We start from the raw sequence: 21,033 nt of genomic DNA on the forward strand, positions 1-21,033 counted from the left end.
CAATCCCACCTTTACACGGGAGGAGAATTAGCTTCAGGCTTATACTTTTAGAATAAATCGTATCTTCTGTTTTCAGAGTTTTCTGCAGACTCAAAATCATTTCAATGCACTTTACATACACTCAAATTTAGTTGAGCCTTTATTTGCTGTATAAATAGAGATTATTATTATTATAAAAAAGCTGAAACATAAAGGATAAGCTGATATAAAACCTTAACTGACCATTGATTATCAAATCTTGGAACAGGATGAATAAAACCAGCTCTAATTTATCCCATTCATTTCAACCTAATTCAATTTCCCACCCGCTGGTCGTGATGAATCCTCTGCTGCTGTGCGTGTCTGCGAGTGTGTGTGTGTTCTTAAATCAGTTTGACGGGATGAACTAATGTAGTCATTGATCCATGAAATGGTAGATGAACATGCGGATGACAAAGAGGTGGCCTTTGCTATTAGAATATATGATTCTGATTGGAAGTCGTACGTTAAGGGAACCCTGTTTTCCCAGGGGTGTGGCCATTTCATTTAAATCTATAGACGACATCAAAGAAGCGAGCAGCTCCAGAGACGTAATGCTTCAAATTATTTTTAATTAGGAGACGCCTCAAGAGGAAGTGAAAAGTGCAAAGACAGAAGTGGAACAGATAGTGTGTATATATATATATATATATATATACTATGAGTGGGGCTAAAGTGAATAAAAAGGTCGGAATGATTATGTGCAAATAAGTACAATCAGACAATGGTTAAACAGTTCAAACCCGTCCATCATCTGTCCAATGCACACAAGCTCATAATGTCCGTTAAATAATCGACATCCTCACGAATGCAAACCCTGAGTCATCAAAGGCTGTGTGGGTCCAAATATGTGGAACTGGACCTGGAGTTTAAATGCAAGCGCTGCCAATATAAACTCACACACACACACACACACACACACACACACACACACACACACACACACACACACACACACACACACACACACACACACACACACACAGGCAGACAGGAGGAACGAGTCTGGCCATGGAGACTCTATAAACATGTCAGTGATATTCAACAGCATTACACACTATTAGGAAGAATTTACAACATCAACAGGCCTATATGTCAGACAAACACAAAGAGGAAGAGTGAGAGACATTGACAGAGAGAGAGAGAGAGAGAGCCAGAGAGACAGAGAGAGAGAGAGCGACACAGAGAGAGAGACAGAGAGTAATGGTGGTATTTGGGTTTGACCTCTGATCAGTGGACCATTGGAGGAAATGAATGTGGAACCAGTTTGACCACAGTCAACTGATAAATAAGTGAGAAGGGATCATCAACCCTCAGTATAACTTCAATGGACATGATTTTAGTCTTGTTAATTAATAAACATAAGACCTATGGCTCAAAATTATCACTTTCACTGGTTTGTATTATTTATAGGTGAGTTTCTCCCAAATTCAAGAGACACTGGAATGAAATTGCTGCCATACATACAGATGCAGATTTTGAGCTGTGTATACATCACATTCTATACAATGACATTCATGATGGCAGATTTCTGGCTGCAGAGAATGAAGCCTGTTGTTTAAGGTCGTAAGATTCTGAAATATTAAAAGAACAGGAACCTTTTGAATATCTGAATATGTGTTTTCACACGATGAGCATCAAATAAAATGAAATTAAAACGCTTTTGCACAGAGGTTGCATGCAGAATTGTCTTCTGGGCTACATGATTAAAATAAATGACCAAAGATATGTGAAGATTTTTAGAATAACTTCATAAATTTGAAAAAGGCTCAAGTCGTTTGTGATGCACTTAAAATGCACAGTTACACCTTTTATTCATACATCTCTGCAGACGAGTAAAACTGGATGAAAACAGTGGAACGGTGTAAAAAACGATAAGAGTGAGTCCTGCGTGTCTGGGCTGAGTTTGCGCTCCAGACGGCTGTTCCCCCCCCGTGCAGCGCCACCGTGTTCAATGCGTCTCCAAATGCGCACGAGCAGTCTGCAGCAGCGCAGCGCTCCGCAGACCTCCTGCCGCGCATCTGGCTGCTCTGCGTTCATCTCTCCCGCAGTCGCCCCCCCCCAACAGGTGGATAGGTCGAGCGGGCATCGATGGAAAACACTCCCCGGGGGGAAACTGGATGCGCTGCGGAACCAGGGTGCGATCCACCGGGGAAACTTCATTTGTTTTTCCTGTCCAGGATTTGTTGCTGGTGAGCTGAATGCGGTGTGGACCGGTCTGCGCTTTTTTATTTATTTTTGGATCTTCCCCAAATAAGACCGGATGGAAGTCGTGATCAGAACTGAGCGACTGTGGATCTACAGTAGGAGAAGTGTCCAGAAATGAGACTAGAGTAGAAAACCACGAGGAAGATGGACTTGCATCAAAAGGCGCATTAAGCAGCAGAGTCCCTGCGCACATCCACACTGCAGTCACACATCTGGATGATGCTGACTTCCAGAAGTTTGGGTTCAGTGGTTGGATAAAGCTTTACGCTTTATTTCATTCGCCCTCATGTTGTCTCTGGATATTTCCCAAAGGAACAACACTGATCTCCCCGAGCGAACTTCTAATGTCCATCAGACCAAAGGTTAGTTTCTGCTCCATTGCTTTTGAAATGTTGTATTTTGGGGCTTTTTCACAGTGGATCTGGGTGATAAATGTTGTATCTGGGCACCGTGAGGGTCCCTCAGCCTCTGACTGACGAGGGACCTCAGCCTCTGACTGACGAGGGACCTCAGCCTCTGACTGACGAGGGACCTCAGACTCTGACTGACGAGGGACCTCAGCTGGCACAGACACGAGTCCTAGTATCTCCACAACCATTTTTTATTTTTATCCCTGCGCTTCCCTGGAACATTTCTCTCGCCCACAAACACAGAAATGAAAATGTCAGAATCTCAGTTGTGAGTTCCCACAGGCGCCATTCGCCCTGTGTTCATTTACACAGACCTGCTGTCTGTTATTCATGAGTGATCACTGACGTGTTTATGACTGTTTGACTCTCAGTGTATAAATACGCACACAGTGCAGCATGGAGAGCTCATCTGTGCTCTCCAAACCATGTATTGATCCTCTCTGTGTGTGTGTGTGTGTGTGTGTGTGTGTGTGTGTGTGTGTGTGTGTGTGTGTTTTTCATCCTCTTATACTTGTGTGTCTGCTTGTTGGCTTGCTGGCATCTGGTATTCTTTCCAAAGTTTACCATCAACAATCAGCTGAGTGTGTATTTAAGAACATTACAAGAAAAGAATAAATCACAGGCCTGTGCTCGACCGAGGTGACATGATGCAGTAGTGATGTGACCTGATATATTAAAATGTGTCAAATTAGCGTTTACATACTTCAGTCTCAACCTTTATGTCCCTCCCTCCCTTATGAGAAGTTCATGAATCACAACCGTGACACACATAAAAGTCAAATTGACTTTAAGAGAACGTGGAAAACAAACTTTAGAGAAGCTGTAAAGTTGTTTTTCCATTGTGGGTAATGAGCAACTTGGCAAGCAACCGTCAACACTTTCACTCCTGTTAAAAAAGATACACATACAGCAACCTGGGTGGGTGGGAAAGGGTATTTCATAGTATTACTTTCATACACGTTTAGTTCATTTCATGTTTTTTGTTTAGAAAACGTCAAACACTGTTTATTAAAGACATGTTATCTTACTGCGGGCTGCATCACTTTGGTGTGAGTTTAAATTCAAATGTATTGACACCAAGATTCACTTCCACTGAGTGTTCCAATGGACTCTCTCTGCACAGTGCATGATGTTCACTCCTGTCATTCAGTGGCAGCCACTGCAGGGTCCCTGTGTTAAACTGTTGCACAAAGGGACATATCAGATTTATCTGAAGGCTCTCCACTCCTCAGAGCAAATCTTTCTTTTTATGATGATGTCTGAAGTTGTATTTGTCAGTGGAGTGAAGTTAAACGGCTCTTAGAGCATCTCCTCAGCAGCAAAGTGGCACTTTGACTACAAGAGGAGATGATGGGCGACATCCGGCGAAGGCAAAGTAGCTTAGATCCTTAAATATCCTCCACTTTTGGTGTCATTACCTGCGTGTCAGCCATTTTACATTCCTGGTCCTCCTCATTCAAAACCTGGACAATCACATTAATGCAGAAAGGAAGTGCTCACACTTGAAGCTGAAAAGCTAAACTGCAAAAGTCATGTTCATTTAATCGGAGGATTAGTTTGTGATTTTGGGGAAATGTGCATATTTGCTCTCTGGCTGAGCTTTGGATGAGACGTTTGATACCACTCTCTTATCTGTGGAGCAAAAGTGAAGCTGCCGCTGGTTGGAGCTTAACTGAGACCAGAGAGTGGAAGCTCAGGGAAACAGTTTGCTTAGTAACAAGCTGGTATCTTGTCGGCTGAATCAGTGCAAACAAAAACAAAGCTTCAAAACACCCTGTTGTGGTTTTGCAGTCGGCCGTGCAATTTATTTTATCGGTGCAGTGCAGTTCTAAACCTGTCTCTCTGGAATGGGCTGTTCTCTTGACCTGTGGTGATGCTGGTTGCAGTTATATTTCTCAAACTGTCCTGACCTGCAGTAACTGAACTGAAGACTCTGTCCACAGCTGCTCCACCGCTGTGGCACAAAGAGCAGTTCACCTCTTTATTCGAACTGGAGAAGCAGTTGTGTCTTGATCGACAATGCCACTTCTGTCGATGAGTCCCAGCCGCTGCTGCTACACAGCGCTGGTCATCTGTTTATGGAAAGTTTATTAATATTGAATGTATTACACGTCCACCACTGCACTTCATTGGAACCTTAACAACACACGTGCCAAGTATGAAGCTGGGAAGTTTAACGGCTTTCGAGATATGCGAGCCACAGACTGACAGAAAAGATTAGATAGATTAAAAGTATAAATTCAGTCTTGATAAGAGTGTGGTTATTTCTCTCTGAAGTCGGCAGCCATGAGGATAATGACGTCTGTTGCTGGCCAAGAAATAATCAAGCAGAAAACCACTTTAAACCACAGCGTGTTGTTTTCACTCGTCCGCTTTTATGCAGATTAAACTAACAAGATAAAACATGTTAATTAGTGCACAATGTTCGGGCCTTTCAATACAGCTACTTTCTGTTTCTGCTCTTGGTGCCAAGCTAAGCAAACACATGATGATTTATTATCAGTTTATCAGTTGTTTATTTTTCTCTACGCAAGAAAGCAAATATTTAACTTTATATATATGTATGTTTTTATAAAGAATATTGCCCTCGTTGTTATGAACTAATCTGTCTGCCATGTGTTTGTTAATCCACTCATTATTTCGGGGATAGTGAAACGGAGCAGTAATGAGTTCTCCTGAGACGGTGCTAAGAGACGGGGGGGAGCATTAAACACTACAGCTACTTCAACTGCCTCCCTTCGTATAATTAGAAACACATAAACTTTTACACTCTATCTCGTTGTGTGTGTTTTTACACGCCTCTTCTTATTCTTCACCCTCGACGTCTCATCCTCCCCTCGTTTTCTCGTCCTCTCAGGTTTTTAAGATACATTACGTAACAATTCTTCAGTAAAGTGTCAATGTTCAGACATGAATCCCCAATTTTAGTCAAGGTAAAGAGGCGTTTCCTTTTCGTCGACTTTTAATTTTGTCATTTCTACTTTACCAGTGTTTGTATTGGTCACTTTTAATGGGTCGAGATTATTCTTTGCTGTAACGGGAAAAAAGCTTTAACACATTATCTGATCCGATAACTGGATTTCATCTGCAGTGGTGGTGAAGACAACAACTCCCGTGATCCCACGCTGCTTCAGGGACTTTGTTAAAACTTCACATATTGTAAAAGTTACATAAAAGTTACATATTCTACATATCAAGGACATTAGAAAGGGAGTTTATATTCACATGGTGATGGTTAACTTCCTATTAACACAGATTCTGTGAATAATAATTATGATCATATTATATTATTATAACTTGTATGAAATGCAGCTCAAATTGCTTTACAACAATGAATTTACATAAAAGACATGAAAACACACAATGAGAAACAGAATATTAATGGGAAATAAGATGTAGATAAAAGCCAGTAAGAAAATTATGAGTTAGAACAAGAGTCTGATCAATAACAAATACAACACTCAGTTTATTAGGTACACTCAAGGAAAACTAATGCAGCACTACGACAACAGTCCAGCAACAAATCCTGCCTCAGTGACATTTATGATGTTAATTCAGTGGTGTGATGTTGGAGCATGTAGTTTGTGCAGTGACTGCTGTATCACACACTGCATTATTTTTAGCGAGCTCTACCTGATAAACGGCCAAATCCCGGCGCTGCCAGATTCCAGAGAACCTGGAGATCTTGGACATTGCCTTGTTAGGAGCCGATGGCTGCGCAGTGTCACCGCGTCACTCCGGAGGTTTTTATTTTGAGAAGTGACGCGTATACAAAAGTGCTGGAGGCGCCATGTCGCTGTCACCAGGCAACCGCCGAGTCAACCGCTCTCAATCAATTAGTAAAGCTTCACTAATGATATTAACTTAAGCGATTAGAAGCTGGTGAATTAAACGTCTCACCTTCCATTCCAGCTGCATGATGGACATGTTTCTCTCCGGTGTAAGAGGTCGAGCAGGAGCTGACGGGTTTGATATTTTTCTGCTTCAGTTTGGATTGAACAGATAAAACAGTGAAGTGATGTGAGATGTTTCTGTGCCCGGAGGTTAACACTTCTTCTTTCTTCTTGATGCTTGTAACAATAAAGCAATTCTGAGAAGACTTGTGCAGATCAATAGCAGTGCACTAAATGCTCCGAGGTCGATGTCAATATTTATCTCACTGCAAAAAAAGTCAGTATAGAGTGACACAGAAAGGTCTCGAGGGGACTCCGCTGCAGTAAATGTACATTTTAGACTTATATCCAACTTACAAATCTGATTTTACTCCGACTGCAGGTGAAGACATAATAACATAAAGTGATGCTTGGATAATTAAATCATGTTGGTCAGGGATCATGTAGCTAATGTGAGTCTGGGACAGGCAACCGGATGTATCCGCCCTCTGGCCAAATGTCAGCTGGGATCAGATCCAGCCTCCGTCCCAACGCTTCAACCCTTAAAGCTTGGGTTGTTGATCGTGGAAAAGTTAGCAAGAGCAGGCTAACAATATGAAACAATGCATCCGACACATGTCACCCCCGACTATCAGTCCTCAAAGCTGCGCCCCCAAAACACATGAACTGTCCGAGGCCGACCTTTCCTGACTTCTGGCTCCTGTCTCTGTTTCAGCGGCGTTTGACTCTCCTGCTGAAGACTCCGGTCATTCCCAGGTTTAGTTACAATCCTGTGAGCGCCACAGACACCAGCTTTTCTTATTTTCAGATGACTTTCTGTATCGACGGCTATAAAAAGTGTTTCAGAAACAGCTCACCAAGCTACCTTCAAAGGATTAGCAGCATAATAATAATAAACTTTATTTGTATGGCAACTTTCCTACAAGAAATGCATGGATGGATTGTTGAATGGATGTAATGTCATCTCTGTCTGTGTAACCCTTTCACCTCCTTCTTCTTTTACTCGTCCTTTATATCTTGTAAAAATCATCACCAACAACAAGTGGCTTCTCCCTCTAACATCTTTGCCCCTGTCCCCTCCAGTGTGAACTCCCCCCGCCTGGCCGCAGCTGTAGCAGTGTCAGCAGCCCGCTGGTGAGCTGAAGCCCAGGGAGATGTCACAGCTCTACTATCGGCGGACTGACAGCTCCTCGTACCGGGACCGCATCCCGCTGAGGATCGTGCGGGCCGAGTCGGAGCTGTCGCCTCTGGAGAAAGCCTACCTCGGAGCTGTGGAGAAGGGCGACTATGCGAGTGTCAAACACGCTCTGGAGGTGTGTGAGAGAGAGAGAGTATAAATATATGGTAGAAAGGATGATTTGATTAGTGGATAAATGAGTGATTACGGCTAAATTATGGATGGACAAATGGGTGGATATTAAATCCTGACTGTAATTGGATTGATTTAAAAAAAAAGATTGGAAGATTTACTGGGAACATGTGCAGCTGTGATGATCTGCTAATAACATCTGAGGCCTTTAATTTACCTTGAGTTAACAGAAAATACTGAGTAACTGAGCTGCCCAAAATGATGAATCTTTAACCGTGTATGAAATGATATTAACATCACAATGCGGTAAAGCCAAACTTAACAAAAATAACTAAAATAGAATAGAAACAGCTGAGAAAAATCAAACTGCGTTTTGTCACAGTGTCATCTGACAATGGGAAAAGAAGCTTTGTGATTGAATTTAAACTTAGATGCTCAGCTTTGGTCATAGAGATAAAAGATCACCACCTGCTGGTCGGCTGCAGTATAGGTCATAAATACTGCCTCCTCCATGTTAGTGGATGGGACATGGACCAAACTGAAAAGTCAAAGATTTCCCCAAATATGGTTTCTGTCATTCTGGGTAGCTCAAATCATTATTCATTTGTCTGATAAGTTTGGCTGTAAATTGTTTTGGATACAACTTGTGTCAAAAGTGCCAGATGGGGCACCTGTATCCAGATAGTCTAGTTTATTTTTAAAATGATGATCTATGCACAGCTGTAGAAAACATTACTTGGACGTATAATCACAGACGACCATCAAAGCTACACTTCAATAATCTGACATTTCATTCCTCAACTCATGATGGACAGTTTTAGAATCGGGATCGAAATCGATGCAGCAGAACCCGGAGATATTTTCTCACTGATTCAACACATTTTTCTCCCTCGTCCATATCTGACACCCACATTACCCACAATACAACTGCAGACAGATCTGTTGAAGATTCAGCTGTGGTGTATTAGAGGTGGATAAAATAACCTTGAACTGTCTGCCTCAAGCAGAGATAAGGAGTGGGCTCCACTTCCCCTTAGTATGACTCATATAGCTTTTTTCACATAAGCAGTGATTCTCCCTTAGACCTATAAACACAGTAAATTGTGTTAAATTGGTCGTATTGTGTTAAATTGGTCGTATCAATTACTATTGATATCAGAAGGTTGTGTGGTCATCGCTCTTTCAAACAAAGCAACAAAGCAAAAATCACTATACTTTGAGCTGCTGAGTCAGATTCTAAAGGCGTGTAAGTGTTTCCTTTCAGAAATCAATGTGTAATCTATGCCAGTGGGTCATTTCCCTTCTAATCACTGAACAAACCCCGAGTGGCTTTTAAAACAAACCCTGACTTCCAATCACATCCGTATTTTGTTTTGTCAGGAGGCAGAGATCTACTTTAAGATCAACATCAACTGCATCGACCCTCTCGGCCGCACGGCTCTGCTGATCGCCATCGAGAACGAGAACCTCGAGATCATCGAGCTCTTGCTGAGCTTCAGCGTCTACGTCGGCGATGCCCTCCTGCACGCCATCCGCAAGGAAGTGGTGGGAGCTGTGGAGCTGCTGCTAAATCACAAGAAGCCCAGTGGCGGCATGCAGGTGAGGAGGGAGCTGGAGGGGGGGGGGGGGGGGAGTGGTTTCACATTAACGGGGCTTTAACTGCTGCTGACGGGTCTGAGAGAAACCACGATAGAGATATGATTCCTTACACTTGCCACCATGTTGTATTGTCATGTTTTAGTGCTGCCAAGGAGGTTATGTTTTCACCCTGTTTGTTTGTTTCTCAGCAAAAACTACCAAACTGATTTCCATTAAACTTTCATAAAAGGGCAGGTCCTGAATTATTTTTCATTGCACAGACGCACTGATGAACAACTCACTACACAATTATTGTTTATCATAAAATGTATAAATTAAGTTTTGGATCTAAGTAGATGATAGGGTGCAGGTCAGTAAAATATTTGGTTCTGATTTGCATTGAGAATTTTGGTGCATCCAAAAACGTCTTTTGGAAAAGGTACAGGCAGTGGCGTATCTAGGATTTTTCTGAATTGGGGGCCATAAAGGGGCCACAATTTACACACACACACAATTCCTGATTCAGTAAGGTGAACATTTAACTCATTCTTATCTCACTTTTAGCTCTGTAGCTTTGAGCAAAGCCACAGATTATTGAATATATTTTGAAAATATAAATAAAAAACGTTCAAGCACATTTTGTTCTTCAAAAAAGTTCAGAAAATAAAACATTCTTAACAAAATTTCATATTTATTGAAGTGTGTCCACCAAGAGAAATAATTTTCCTTATATTTATATTTCAGTCTTGAAAGGATCTAGATTAGTTTCAGGAATTACAACAGTGGTGTAAACAAACTTCATTTTGTAGTTGATGAGAAGGGCCTGTTTTACTGCTTTAATTACTGTAATCCAAACTAAATAGTCTAATTTATTTCAGATCGCTGCTCCTTTGCACTGATTACTCTTCACTCAAGGAGAGTTTTCTTTTCATTTACCAGCCACACACACACACACACACACACACACACACACACACACACACACACACACACACACACACACACACACACACACACACACACACACACACACACACACACACACACACACACACACACACACACGTTTCTATGTCCCCTCGCCCTATCAGCAGTAATGCACCATAAAGCACAAATGTTTTTGGCTTCATTGATCAACTGTGGCGGAGATATTATTGCTCTTCCTGTCGCGTCCTGTGAGCGAAATGAGGGGGAAATGAACGGAAAAGGAAAAAACACATTAGGGCACAAAATGGAGCACGAGCACAGGGGATAGCTCCGGCTTGTTTGTGAAATGGATGTGGTAGCGGACTGAGATACACGGGCCCAGAATGTGCGGTGGTCCGAACCCCTTAGTTGTGACGTCTATCAGCCGCTGCATTGCCTCTTTACCTTAATGCCTTGGTAAGATAGTGTCTCTTCCTATCACATGAGTAGATTGTGAAAATAGATCAGTCTGGAGCTTTCAAATCTCCCTGAGAGAAGCTCATTGATCGTGTTAAAAAGCTGTCTGGGTAAAGTGCATCGTATCCATTACCGGTGTCATCCATGAAGTTTTGAATGCATTTCAAGCTCTGCCGGAGCTGTGTGCCTTCGTCTTTCTCTTTTGCAGGCAGCTTGAATGATGTGTTTGTAAGAATCTTGAAAGTTGGGGCTTGTTTGTTTTCCAGCGTGAAGCGCCTTGGCATTTTTTAAATAGCTTCATACATTATCCTCTGAGCGTAGATATGCATCTGTCGGTGGCACAAACACTGCCGCTCGTGCTTTTTCTCAATTAAAAGAGCCCGTGGGTGCTTTTGTGTTTGCTTCTTTTTTTAATCCCTTCCAGTCTTTTTATATAGAGCACATTTTGCTCAGGGTTTTTTCGGTGACTGTGCAGCCCACATACCATATGCACATGAAGGCCGTTATGTAAGGGAATTCCTCGTCTTCCCACACACAACACAGAGCCCGGTGGGTAGGAAGCATTATCGCGTCTGCAGTGGATCCCGCAAAGACCTGAGCTTATTTTTCGCACTGTCATTCAAAAACACAAAACCGCACGGTGTCCCATTTTACTGCGGCTTCATCTAAATGTTTGTGATGTCGCGCGCTGACAGGTGAAAACCAACAGGGGGCAAGAGCACGGTGAAAACAAAGGCACACTGTGAAGTCTAACACCCTGCAGATGCTATAGTGTTGCATTTTTAATCAATACGCTGGCGGTGGATGCGTCGTTCTAATATGAGTTACAGACGTGCACCACGCGGACAAGTGGGCTACGATGTGGTTTCTCTTCTCCGCTACTATCATCGCTTCACATCTCGCAGCCTGCTCCTGCTCCAAGCTTGGTCACAGGCCACGGCTGTTTGATGTAGATTATTTGATGTCCCTCCTCCTCCCACACAGAGAACAGAGTATAGAGCTTATTAGATCGCCCTCCTCTGCAAAACATGACAACTCTCCGACATTGCTCTCCGACCACTTCTTGTTGATGTTGCCGCCGCCGCTGCTGCTCCGTGATGCACCGAGTACACGACACGAGGAACTAATGTCCGCGTGATGAAATGACTTTGGGCTGCAATAAATATAGCTGATGAAACATTTTGAGAAAATGAACCACGGCCCTTTAGATAACAGTTCTTCATTGTTCCTTTGAGAGTGAAGTGGTGCCAGAGCTTCACTGATACTATTTATGTTTGTGCTTTTAATAGACGACTGTAAAAAGAAGCATTTTTAGAACAGGACAGTGGATCTCAGATCTCGTCTGAAATGTGCTTTCACAGCTGAGGTCTCATATGTATTTTGTGTTTTATAAAGCAAATGACTGAATTAAATCAAATCTAAATATTGAGCTTTGTAATAAGCCCATAGACTGTTAAAAATGGACGACAAGGCAGCTCAGCAAAAGTGAAGCCACAGAGTCTCAATCGCCACCTGGTGGCTGGCTGCAGTATCGATCGTACATCTCACCTCATCCGTATTAATGGTTGGGACATGGAACAAACTAAAAAGTCAATACATCGAATAATTGTTTTCTCAAAGAAGAACTGCTTAGTTTAGACAGTTCTTATCACACTGACGTTCACTAGGGTTTATTTTTCTGGAATGGTTTTGATTAGTTATTTGATTCGAGGCTCCACTTCATGATAACTCCTGCTCTGACTCTGGCTCCCAATGCGGAAGATGGCAGATATTTTAGCTTCGTATCTCATGAGTGGAGACAGGTCGTCCATCTTTATTTACAGTCTGTGATGCTGCCTGGTTCTCAGATGACTTTTCAGTCCTTCACTTTGGTCCAACCTGATGCTGCCTTCAAACGATGCCATGTCTATCATGTTCACTAGAAGCGTACATATGAACCCCCCCCCCCTCCCCTTGTGTATTCAGAACTTCCTTCCTCTGAATTTTGTTGTTAAGATCATTTCTATAATGATGATAAGTTAATATCTCGTAATCTTAGCCACATAGAGGTTTTTATATACAGAATTTCATAATGCACCCCTTTTCCTTTTATACCTTACCTGACTGCTAGTTTTCTAAATCCTTAGCCTCTGTAGCTTCTTTATAGACACAACATTAATGCTAATATTAGCCACCATATGTCCGTTGCCTAGCAGCTGCGTTGTCTCGACCTAATTGCTTGAACGCCAAACATAGACGTGTACACGACTTCCTACATCGTAACCATGAGCTCACTAAGTTCTGTGTGAAGGTAGCATGAAACGTCTCAACAGCGATTAAACTATAGTAAAGATAACAAGGAAGTTTTGTACAGTCGTTCTTGGTCTCCAGAGGATGAACCCCAATGACTTTGTTGATCCCTTGGCTTTTTTTTATTTTATGCTTTTTCGAAGGATTTTGGTCAGAACGATCACTGAGAAGGTATTGATTAGGAAGTAATGACACTTTTACAGTATACATGTATATGTCTGTGTAGCTGCCTCACAAAGCCGAGACTACTGATCTACTAAATAACCTTGAAGCTTCAGATTGTATTTTTTTTTACTTCCCTAGATGTGTAGTTACGGAGAGTTCCTCCTGTCGTCCACCCACACTGCGGTTTTCTTATTAGACCTCAGGACTACGTGGGTGTGGACAAATCCGGTTTGGCTGACATCTCACTGCCCTTATTCTTATTGATGTTAAATTGTAAAGTCCCACCATAGTTCCACCTGTTTTCAGCCTGTCTGGTTCTAATCAGCCAGAGTGGGCTGCAAAGGCTTTAGCGTCTCTTTGCTAAATCGGCCCTTACCTTTTGCTTTTCTTATCCTCCAACCCTTCTGTGACCGTCCCTCCCCTGCTCCCCTCGCCACAGAATCAGATAATAGGTGTTCAATTAAAAGAAGTGAAAAGGTCCGGCTCATTCCTTTGCCCGCGGCCTTGTATTGCCGCTGAGTGACATGGGAATAGTACAAGGGGGCCGAGCTGGAGTGGGCGATAAGAGCGCTGGGTGGAATGAGTTTCTCTCTGAGCATAATGATTCCCTCTGAAATGTGTGAAATATTGATGCTTTTCACTGCACGGTGACCCGCACCCTTTACTGCAAGCCTTCGTGTGGGTGACATTTTTGCCACCACTTTGATAATTTCTCCCCGGTTCTTTCTCTGCTCCGACCCCTAATGACTGCTCTCTTGATCGTGCTCCTTCAGTTTACCTTCAGTGTAAAGCCCCTCCGAACTGCACTGAGGTGAACAGGAGGTCTTCCAGCCTCCGGTGCTTAACCAAACCAATTACTTACAGCCTACTGTGCTCTGAGCAAGTCATTTCAACCTGACTGAAGGGGGGGGGGGGGGGACTGAGGTCTGTAAACTGAAGGCAGAATGTGGTGCATAGAGAGAACTTTAATTAACATACAAAGTATATATTTAAAGTTATTTTTCTCCCCCGACAGGTTCCTCCCATCTTATTGGACAAGCAGTTCTCCGACTTCACCCCCGACATCACTCCCATCATACTTGCGGCGCACACCAACAACTATGAAATTATCAAGCTCCTGGTGCAGAAAGGCGTTTCAATGCCGCAGCCGCATGAGGTCGGTAAACCACACGTCTCCTAACGGTTCTCTGTTTGTATTTTGATGTTATCATCAGCTTTAAAAACCACATGTATCCAAAATGTCAACAACTGCTGAGGGAATAGACAAAGTCGTGTGTGCAGCTTGGTTAAAGAGCAGCTTTGCAGGATCCTCAGGGTTGTTAGAGTAATTTTCAGTCAGAGATTTCCAAACACATGAAAAGTTTCAATAACATGTTTCCCATGTTTGTCATTGCAGGTGCGCTGCAACTGCGTGGAGTGCGTGTCCAGCTCGGACGTGGACAGCTTGCGTCACTCGCGCTCTCGGCTCAACATCTACAGGGCGCTGTCCAGTCCCTCCCTGATCGCTCTCTCCAGCGAGGACCCCTTCCTCACTGCGTTCAGGCTCAGCTGGGAGCTGCAGGAGCTCAGCAAGGTGAGGACGAGGCAGCCGGGTAGCTGATGGTGGAGCCGCAACATCAGGATTTCATATCAGAAGAAATGAAATATTTACTGTGTGTTGCATTAATTATGTAAGATGTGTGTATGTACTGTTTTATAACAGAATCATGTGACATTTAATGGTTTGTAAACTGGACAAGCTTTAATTTAAAACATTTATATAAATTACTCTTTGTAAATGCAATTTCACCAGGCTCAGCTGTGGAAATAAAATAATCTCAAAACCTGGATACTTGCATGTTTTAGTTCAGAAAATGTCCAGCTACTATATCACAAAACCCAAAGTTTATCATTTAATTTGTAGTAAAGCTGAGTTGCCAATAGAGATCAGAATCAAAACAGAAATAATAAAAAATAGATGCTCCTTCTTTAACTCTGCAGGTCTCCTTATCTGACACTAACTCCAGTAAATGCCTTTTAGTTATATTCAATACATATTTCATATATAAGAGGGAAAAACACAACATGGTTTACAGAGGTGGTGGATTCAATAAGTAAACAAGTTTAAAACAGCTTCTTGACAGAAAACAGCCAGAGGCGAGGTTTCATTTAGAAACTCCACTTTCTAGACAAACCTGCACTCAGATTTACCTTAATGAATTGATTTCAGCTGCCAGGTTCCTTCAGGACGCCTGATGTTTAGAGGCCCCTGCGCTCTGCATTCACTCCGCCCGTGTCTTTCAGGTGGAGAATGAGTTCAAATCTGAGTACGAGGAGCTGTCCCAGCAGTGCAAACAGTTTGCCAAGGACCTGCTGGACCAGACCAGGAGCTCCAGGGAGCTGGAGATGATCCTCAACTACAGAGACGACATCAACCTGTTGGAGGAGGAGAACAACAACGACCTGGCGAGACTCAAACTAGCTATCAAGTATCATCAAAAAGAGGTACAAGCATATTATAGAGCCTCAACACTGGTGATTTATCAGGCGTGAACCGATATGGATTATTGGAAGCTGATTGCTGATGCTGTATTTAAAGTTATTTATAATAAAGTTAACCATGACTTCATCATAACCACTTTGACCATTAGCGTTTTATGAATATCTGTAGATAAAAACAAAACAAAACCAAACATAACTTTAGTTGAGAAGATTTACATAATTTTTAAATTTTCTGCACTGTTTAGTTTGTAAATTTAAAGTTTTCATACCTGCACATATTGATTCTGATATGTGGGAAAGACTCATATCGGCTAATTTTTGCTTATCGGGGTCCATGACTTCCTCTCTTTCTACCGTCTTGTCTTTATATCACACATTCAAACAGGTGCATGCTGTCGTGTATGAAGGACAAATAGAAGAATGACACAGAAACTCTTCTTAGTTCTTCATTTTAGAGGCTGCAGTAATGGATTAGATGCAGGGGTGTCATCCCAGAATGCAATATCTCAGTTTTATCATTATTTAAATGTGTAACATAAAAGACACCATGTTTGTTTCTTTCAATTTGTTTCCTTGATTTCTCTAGTCTCTCCTTTGCCTTGTTGTTGTTAGATTTCCTGGCCACATGCCGCAGGACCCCTTCACTGCATGTGGCCTGGGGACGACTGCCAACAGCACACACAGGTGTCACTGCCAGCCAACATGATTCAGTGTAATGATGTTAGATTAGCATCAGCATCTTTTCTCATGTTGCCAGAGGCTGTTCCTCGTTGTACTTGATCTGGTTTCACTTTGGCAGCTCACGCAGATGACAGATAGACAGGCATGGGGGGGAGCTGCAAGGTAATAATTGATTTCATATAAAAATTTGTAGCTGTACATTGGGATGGGATGTCTACTGTAATCTACACACACACACACACAGGTTTGGAAGAAGGTTTGCAGAACTTTTAAATTCACCAAAAACCTATATAGCACATGAGGGGAAAGAAAAACTAAAAATGTCTCCTTTAAACATTTATGCTCTTTAATCCTCTTGAATGTGGAACATGTGCAGCGCATCTATTTTTACAGCTCATGGAAAACATTTGGCGATCAGGCACGGATAACTTTCACAGTCCAGTTTTATTTTCCGACAGTTAGCAAATTGTTTTATTCAGCAGCTTTGCAGGACCTGAATTGCATTCGAAGCATATTTGAATAATTATGCGGGTAATGGTACGAGCCTGATAACTCAAGAAACATATTCAGCTTTGCAGTCCAGTAATTTAATGCTTTTGTTTCTGCTGCTGATAAATGCGTTGCCAGTGAGGGGAGCCACGAACGATTAGTATGCAAATAGGCTGGTTTAAAGGTGCATTTTCATTCCTATGAAGTGTGGAATCAAATGTGTGCTCGTGCGATATAAACCCTCAGTGCTTCACCTGATCAATAGAGATGTGACTGAATTATGTAACATTCTCCCTTCAAATTCTACCATAATTATAACTGAAGAGTAAAGGAAAATGTTTTTTTAGGTATTTGCATCTAGTTAACACCTGTGTCTGTTTGTTGGTTTATTTGTGCATTTCTTTGTTCATTTGTTCGCAGGATTACACAAAAATTACTAAACTGATTTCCACCAAACTTCAAGGATGGGGCCTTAGACCTGGCATTTTGGTGCGGATGCAAATTATGAGGCCAATTGAGGATTTATTTATCTTTTATATTTCTATATACTATACAGCGGTAGTAGGCACGGAAGCATAGAAGGTTTCTAAGGTTCGAATCCCAGTTGGGTCGGGGTCTTTCTGTGTGGAGTTTGCATGTTCTTCACGTCCTCCCACAGTCCAAACACATGCAAACTGGGGTTGGGTTGATTGGAGACTTAACCGTCCCTATGTGGTAATGACTTGTCCAGGGTGCACACTTCACTCTGGCTCCAGCTCCCCCTGCGGAGGATAAGTGGTAGATGATGGATGGATGGATGGATGGATTTCTACTCTAAGAACTAGACAATCATGTGTTGGATTGTTTAGCCTTGGCAGAGAAATGCACTCCATTGAGTTATAGCTGCAATCACTTCACATTTGTTACCATATATTAACTGTTTGAAGAATAAGTGCTGTGGGAGAATCGAAAACAAAGGCTACTAGATGCATACAAATGCATGAGCTATGTTGTTTTTCTTGGTTGCAGAATGTGGAAAGCCTGGTTTGAGTTGATTTACTAAGTTGTGGGATACTTTAAAGGCTCCTCAGGGAAGCAGAACGGCATTAAAGTGATATTCCACCACACAATTGTGCTGCTGAATACTAAGGTGAAGCAGACACATTACTCCATTCTGCCGTCTGATGCAGGCAGCTCTGTCTGGTTGGACTCTTTTGTGGAACTCTTGGTTTGTTATGCAGCAGTTTCCTCCTTCATTAGCTCGGCTGTTGGAAACAGGTTAAGTGCAGAGGTGGACAGCACCGCCATCATCTTCAATTGCTTTGTTGTTGTGAATAAAGTAAATCTTTCATTGTGCACAGACATCAAACGTCCCCTCCTCCAGCTCTCCTCTCCCCAGGAGTGTTTAAATTATCCAGTTGATGTCCCAGCATGCCCTTCTCCTGAATCCTATCTATAACACCCATTGATCGCCCCGGCACCTTGATGGAGGACAGTGTCTCATGATGTGGGTACCAATCCACCCAGCTGCCCTTTCCACATGATACATGTCCCAGTTAGCTGGACTGGTTAGCAGTCGTTTAAAGGTAAAGTTATTCTGCTGTAAATCATCATTCTGTCGGTGTGTGTGCGCCTGTGTGTGTAATTAATAAGCAGTGTTGTAGTGTGATTGATGTAAAATCTCTCTCTAATGAAATCTGTTGCTCTTTGTCATTGAATCCTTTAAGATTTGTTTTCCCAAAAACAAAAGAAAAATCCGCCACAGAAGAAATAAATCAAATTTGTCTCAAGTAGGCTCGAAAATCTAATTACATTTATTAAAGTTCTAATGAAGCAACCTGCTCTATTTTTTTTATTGTTTCACAATCCTCATCTGTAAACCAGTTTATTTTGATTAAAAAAAATTGCTAAATAATCTCACTGCATTGGAAGATTGCTTTTTCATACAGAGAAGAATAAATTAAAAGTTTTTGTGTGGAGCACTTAATAATGCAGTCTTAGCTGTTGTTTTGAGCATGTGCAGAGGTGTGCATAAGATAAGATAAAACTTTATTGATCCACACACCAGGGTAAGCTCAGACCATAGACTGTATATAAAGATGGAGGACGCGTCTCCACTTTCTCCCACCATCAAGAAATGAAGCCAAAATATACCAGACATGAAAGCTGCCATTTCGCACCAATGACAATGCAATCGGGAGAATGAAGCTGTGATATCAAGGTCCGGCTCATGAACCCCCTAACCCCCTAACCCTAACCCATTTATATAGCATCAACTAATTCAGTAAAAATCAAACTTACCAGATAAATTAACACCCGATCGTACATCAGTGTGATAAGATACCTAAAAATAAAAGAAACCATCTTTGAGGTAAAAAAACAATTTGGCTTGTCCCGTCCACTAACATGGAGTAGGCAGGGTTTATGGCCTTTACTGCAGCCAGCCACCAGGCGGCGGTCCAGACACCTTGGCTTCACTTTTAGAGAGCCATCATGTCATCCTTTGTTATTGCAAGTTTCTGCCAGTGACGTCAAAAGATGATTTATGCAGTTTAAAATATTTTCCGTGGAGCAGCGGTGATATAAACAGCCTTGTTTACCGCAGCCTCCTGACGGTGGTGAAGGTGTAAATGCACCGAGGCAGTTACAGCGATGGCTTTGTGCAGATGTGATGGATGATCTTTTAAGCCAGACGTGGGTTGTGGCCCCTGCGGCGCTCCGAAGGGTCAAGTGGACACTTAACGGGTCTGGAACGGCTCGGCTGTTCCTGGGAGCCGCCATTACCTCCAGCACATTTTGTCTGTGGTGCGATCGCCCCTCATCTCTTTCACTGATTCAGCAGACAAACACTCGGGCTCTTATAATTGGTGTGAACCACAAGCCTGAATGTGTTTTTTTTATGGTGAGTGTTCCAGTGAGTCATTGGGAGCCTGGGAACAAAACGCTGATCCCTTCTCCTCTTTACCACATTGTGTGTGTGTGTGTGTATGTGCGCTCATTTGTGTTTTTTGGACATTCATCCCTACGTGTGTGTGTGTTTTCTTGCATTGCTGCTGCTGTGCTCCCAGGGTTTAGAAAGGCAATTTAAAAATGGTCTGAAGAGAAATCTCCACAGGCCTCCTTTCTAAAGAGCTTAGCTAACGGAGCAGCCGGCACTTTGATGCAGTGGGAGGTCAAATCAGATAAATATGATCAGGAGCACAGAACACATTCAAGTAGCCGTTTATCCCCCTGTAACATCCCGAGGCTTCAAACACTGGATTACCCCTCGTTTGTACTCGTGCACCCGCACGGCAGGTGAGCATGCCGGAGAGTCGCGCCGAGAGCTGGAGCAGACTGTCTCTTTAATATTTGAAATTTTTTAAAGGCGCCAACGGGAAAAGCTATTAATTTGACATGCTGTAGTTTGACGTTGCCCCCTTGTGATATCTCGTAAAAACTGCAATTCAGTATTTCAGATGTGTTTAGTGTCTCCATTAAACGCAGATAAAATCACAGTACACAGGAATAAGTGCCATCAGCACTCAGTCATTTCGGCAGTAACCTGCAGGAAATATCTGGCCTGTCATCACGAGAGCGTCTCCAATGTTCAGCAATGTTTGGTTTCAAATATTCAAAGGATACCTGGTTATTTATATTTAGAGCAGATGAAATAATCTCATACTGTTGCTTTTTGTCCTCTTAAGGATTAGTTCTTGCTTCAATCGGATTGTTTCTCCTGTAATCAGTTGAAATCAGACAGACAGACAGAAAGGTGACAGATCTTCAATGTGTGGCTTGCAAAAACGTGTTATATTATATCTATGCTCCTGTCCATTGATTTGTTGGTTTGTCAGCACAATTATACAATAACAGATTTCCATTAAACTTCCTGAAAAATCCAGGAATTTTTTGTTTTACTACTTTCGTTAACATTATTGACATTTTCACCAGTTTCTCTGGGAATAATTCATAAATCTTGATTTTAAAAAAAACTGATTTCTATGAGTCTGTGTAATTTGCTGCAGCTTAATTGAATTTAACTAATTAAAGGCGACTGCTCGGCCGTGGCGTGTGAGCTCTACTGAGTGACTCCACTGATTGAAATGCAAATCACGATTTTACACATTGGGAACTCTGATACTCTCAGAAGCGATATCCTTTCCAGGCT

At 42.3% G+C, this 21,033-nt stretch overlaps 1 protein-coding gene across 1 annotated transcript in view; it reads left to right on the plus strand.

The window, feature by feature from the left end:
* Positions 1-1,976: 1,976 nt before the first annotated feature.
* trpc4a (transient receptor potential cation channel, subfamily C, member 4a) overlaps positions 1,977-21,033 on the plus strand; it is a 28,039-nt gene continuing 8,982 nt past the window's right edge. The window contains exons 1-6 of the mRNA XM_034607090.1: positions 1,977-2,588; positions 7,613-7,842; positions 9,219-9,437; positions 14,269-14,409; positions 14,650-14,826; positions 15,537-15,737. Of these exons, the coding sequence (XP_034462981.1) occupies positions 7,684-7,842; positions 9,219-9,437; positions 14,269-14,409; positions 14,650-14,826; positions 15,537-15,737 (897 nt within the window). The 5' untranslated portion in view covers positions 1,977-2,588; positions 7,613-7,683. The remainder of the gene's footprint in view (positions 2,589-7,612; positions 7,843-9,218; positions 9,438-14,268; positions 14,410-14,649; positions 14,827-15,536; positions 15,738-21,033) is intronic.

Source organism: Hippoglossus hippoglossus, chromosome 14, assembly GCF_009819705.1.
Source record: "Hippoglossus hippoglossus isolate fHipHip1 chromosome 14, fHipHip1.pri, whole genome shotgun sequence".
Classification (NCBI taxonomy): Eukaryota; Metazoa; Chordata; class Actinopteri; order Pleuronectiformes; family Pleuronectidae; genus Hippoglossus; species Hippoglossus hippoglossus.